This window comes from Taudactylus pleione, unplaced genomic scaffold (assembly GCF_031769625.1).
Source record: "Taudactylus pleione unplaced genomic scaffold, aTauple2 ptg001406l, whole genome shotgun sequence".
NCBI classification, from domain to species: Eukaryota; Metazoa; Chordata; class Amphibia; order Anura; family Myobatrachidae; genus Taudactylus; species Taudactylus pleione.
Genome location: NW_028285806.1, coordinates 367501 through 369348, shown reverse-complemented (window position 1 = coordinate 369348; position 1848 = coordinate 367501). Strand labels below are relative to the sequence as shown.

At 45.5% G+C, this 1848-nt stretch overlaps 1 protein-coding gene across 1 annotated transcript in view; it reads left to right on the top strand.

The window, feature by feature from the left end:
- Window positions 1–699: 699 nt before the first annotated feature.
- Window positions 700–1848, top strand: part of CIAPIN1 (cytokine induced apoptosis inhibitor 1) — a 12399-nt gene continuing 11250 nt past the window's right edge. Inside the window, exons 1-2 of the mRNA XM_088463549.1 lie at window positions 700–892; window positions 1028–1180. Coding sequence (XP_088319675.1) covers window positions 730–892; window positions 1028–1180 — 316 coding nt within the window. The 5' untranslated portion in view covers window positions 700–729. The remainder of the gene's footprint in view (window positions 893–1027; window positions 1181–1848) is intronic.

The window sequence follows — 1848 nt, the reverse complement described above, 5'->3', positions numbered from 1 at the left end:
AATAGAGATAATGAGACATAGGCCATCCCATGTGTAATAGAGATAATGAGATATAGGCCATCCCATGTGTAATAGAGATAATGAGACATAGACCATCCCATGTGTAATAGAAATAATGAGACATAGGCCAGCCCATGTGTAATAGAGATAATGAGATATAGGCCATCCCGTGTGTAATAGAGATAATGAGACATAGGCCATCCCATGTGTAATAGAGATAATGAGACATAGGCCATCCCGTGTGTAATAGAGATAATGAGACACAGGCCATCCCATGTATAATAGAGATAATGAGACATAGGCCATCCCATGTGTAATAGAGATAATGAGACATAGGCCATCCCGTGTGTAATAGAGATAATGAGACACGGGCCATCCCGTGTGTAATAGAGATAATGAGACACAGGCCATCCCATGTGTAATAGAGATAATGAGACACGGGCCATCCCGTGTGTAATAGAGATAATGAGACACAGGCCATCCCATGTGTAATAGAGATAATGAGACACAGGCCATCCCGTGTGTAATAGAGATAATGAGATATAGGCCATCCCATGTGTAATAGAGATAATGAGACATAGACCATCCCGTGTGTATAGAGATATGGTAATATACTGGGCTGTTACCCCCATAGATCAGGTCTGGCGCCCCCTCTGGCCTGTCCTGGATCGCTCACGATTAGCTATGCTTAGTATACTTGATGCAACGTTTCATCTGTTGTCCTACAGGATGGAAGCTCTGGGAACTTTCCTCTCATCCGGACATTACGTAGCTGTGACCTGGGATAACCCGTCCACCCCAGACCTCCTGCAGGAGATTGTGGCACAGGTTCAGGCCGCCGTGGCCCCAGGTGGAAAGGTTTCTGTGGAGAACGTGGAGAGACTCTTGTTGTGTGAGTCCATGTGAGAAGCACATTGTGCATTGTGTCTCATTTATTATAGGCAGATATATAATAACCACATATTGCGCTGGCTATAGTGCGCAGTGCTAGTTATGCTGCTGTCATTCTCGCTGTTTGTCCCCGCAGCTGCTCACGCAGACTCCAGTTTTGACACCGTCCTCCTCGGCGCTGTCCCGGGAAGTGTTGCCGTCCATAGCGTGGATGTATTGGCCGAAGTTGCTCGAATCCTGAAACCTGGGGGAACCGTGATTATACAGGAACCAGTGGACCTCCATGCTGGTGAGACTGGGACATGCATTCGAATCATGGGACGCTTGGCCAGGCCTTGTTCTCGCTAATACTAGATTGGTCAGGGTAACTCTCCTGGGAACGTATCATACTATAGTATATAGGGGGGGGCATTGAGTGACTGCAGATAGCTAATTAATCAGTACATACTGAATATGCCCTGAAAGACGAGGTCGCATGAAAACTGTAACGTTGTATTGCACAATCTGGGGCGATTCAATTGTTTTGGGCGATAATGCGATAGGGCGCCATTGAAGCAATTCATTTGTTGCTCGGTTTGGTCGCATAAAGCCGCATTTCTTCTCCCAGCTCCTGATACACCTCTCAGGTCCCCGGCTCTCCTCTGCTCTGTGTATATATATATATATATATATAGTGTAATAGGATGTGCTGGTAATAAGACGTGCTTCTCTCCCAGCTCCTCATACACCTCTCAGGTCCCCGGCTCTCCTCTGCTCTGTGTGTATATATATATATATATATATAGTGTAATAGGATGTGCTGGTAATAAGACGTGCTTCTCTCCCAGCTCCTCATACACCTCTCAGGTCCCCGGCTCTCCTCTGCTCTGTGTATATATATATATATATATATATATATATATATATATATATAGTGTAATAGGATGTGCTGGTAATAAGACGTGCTTCTCTCCCAGC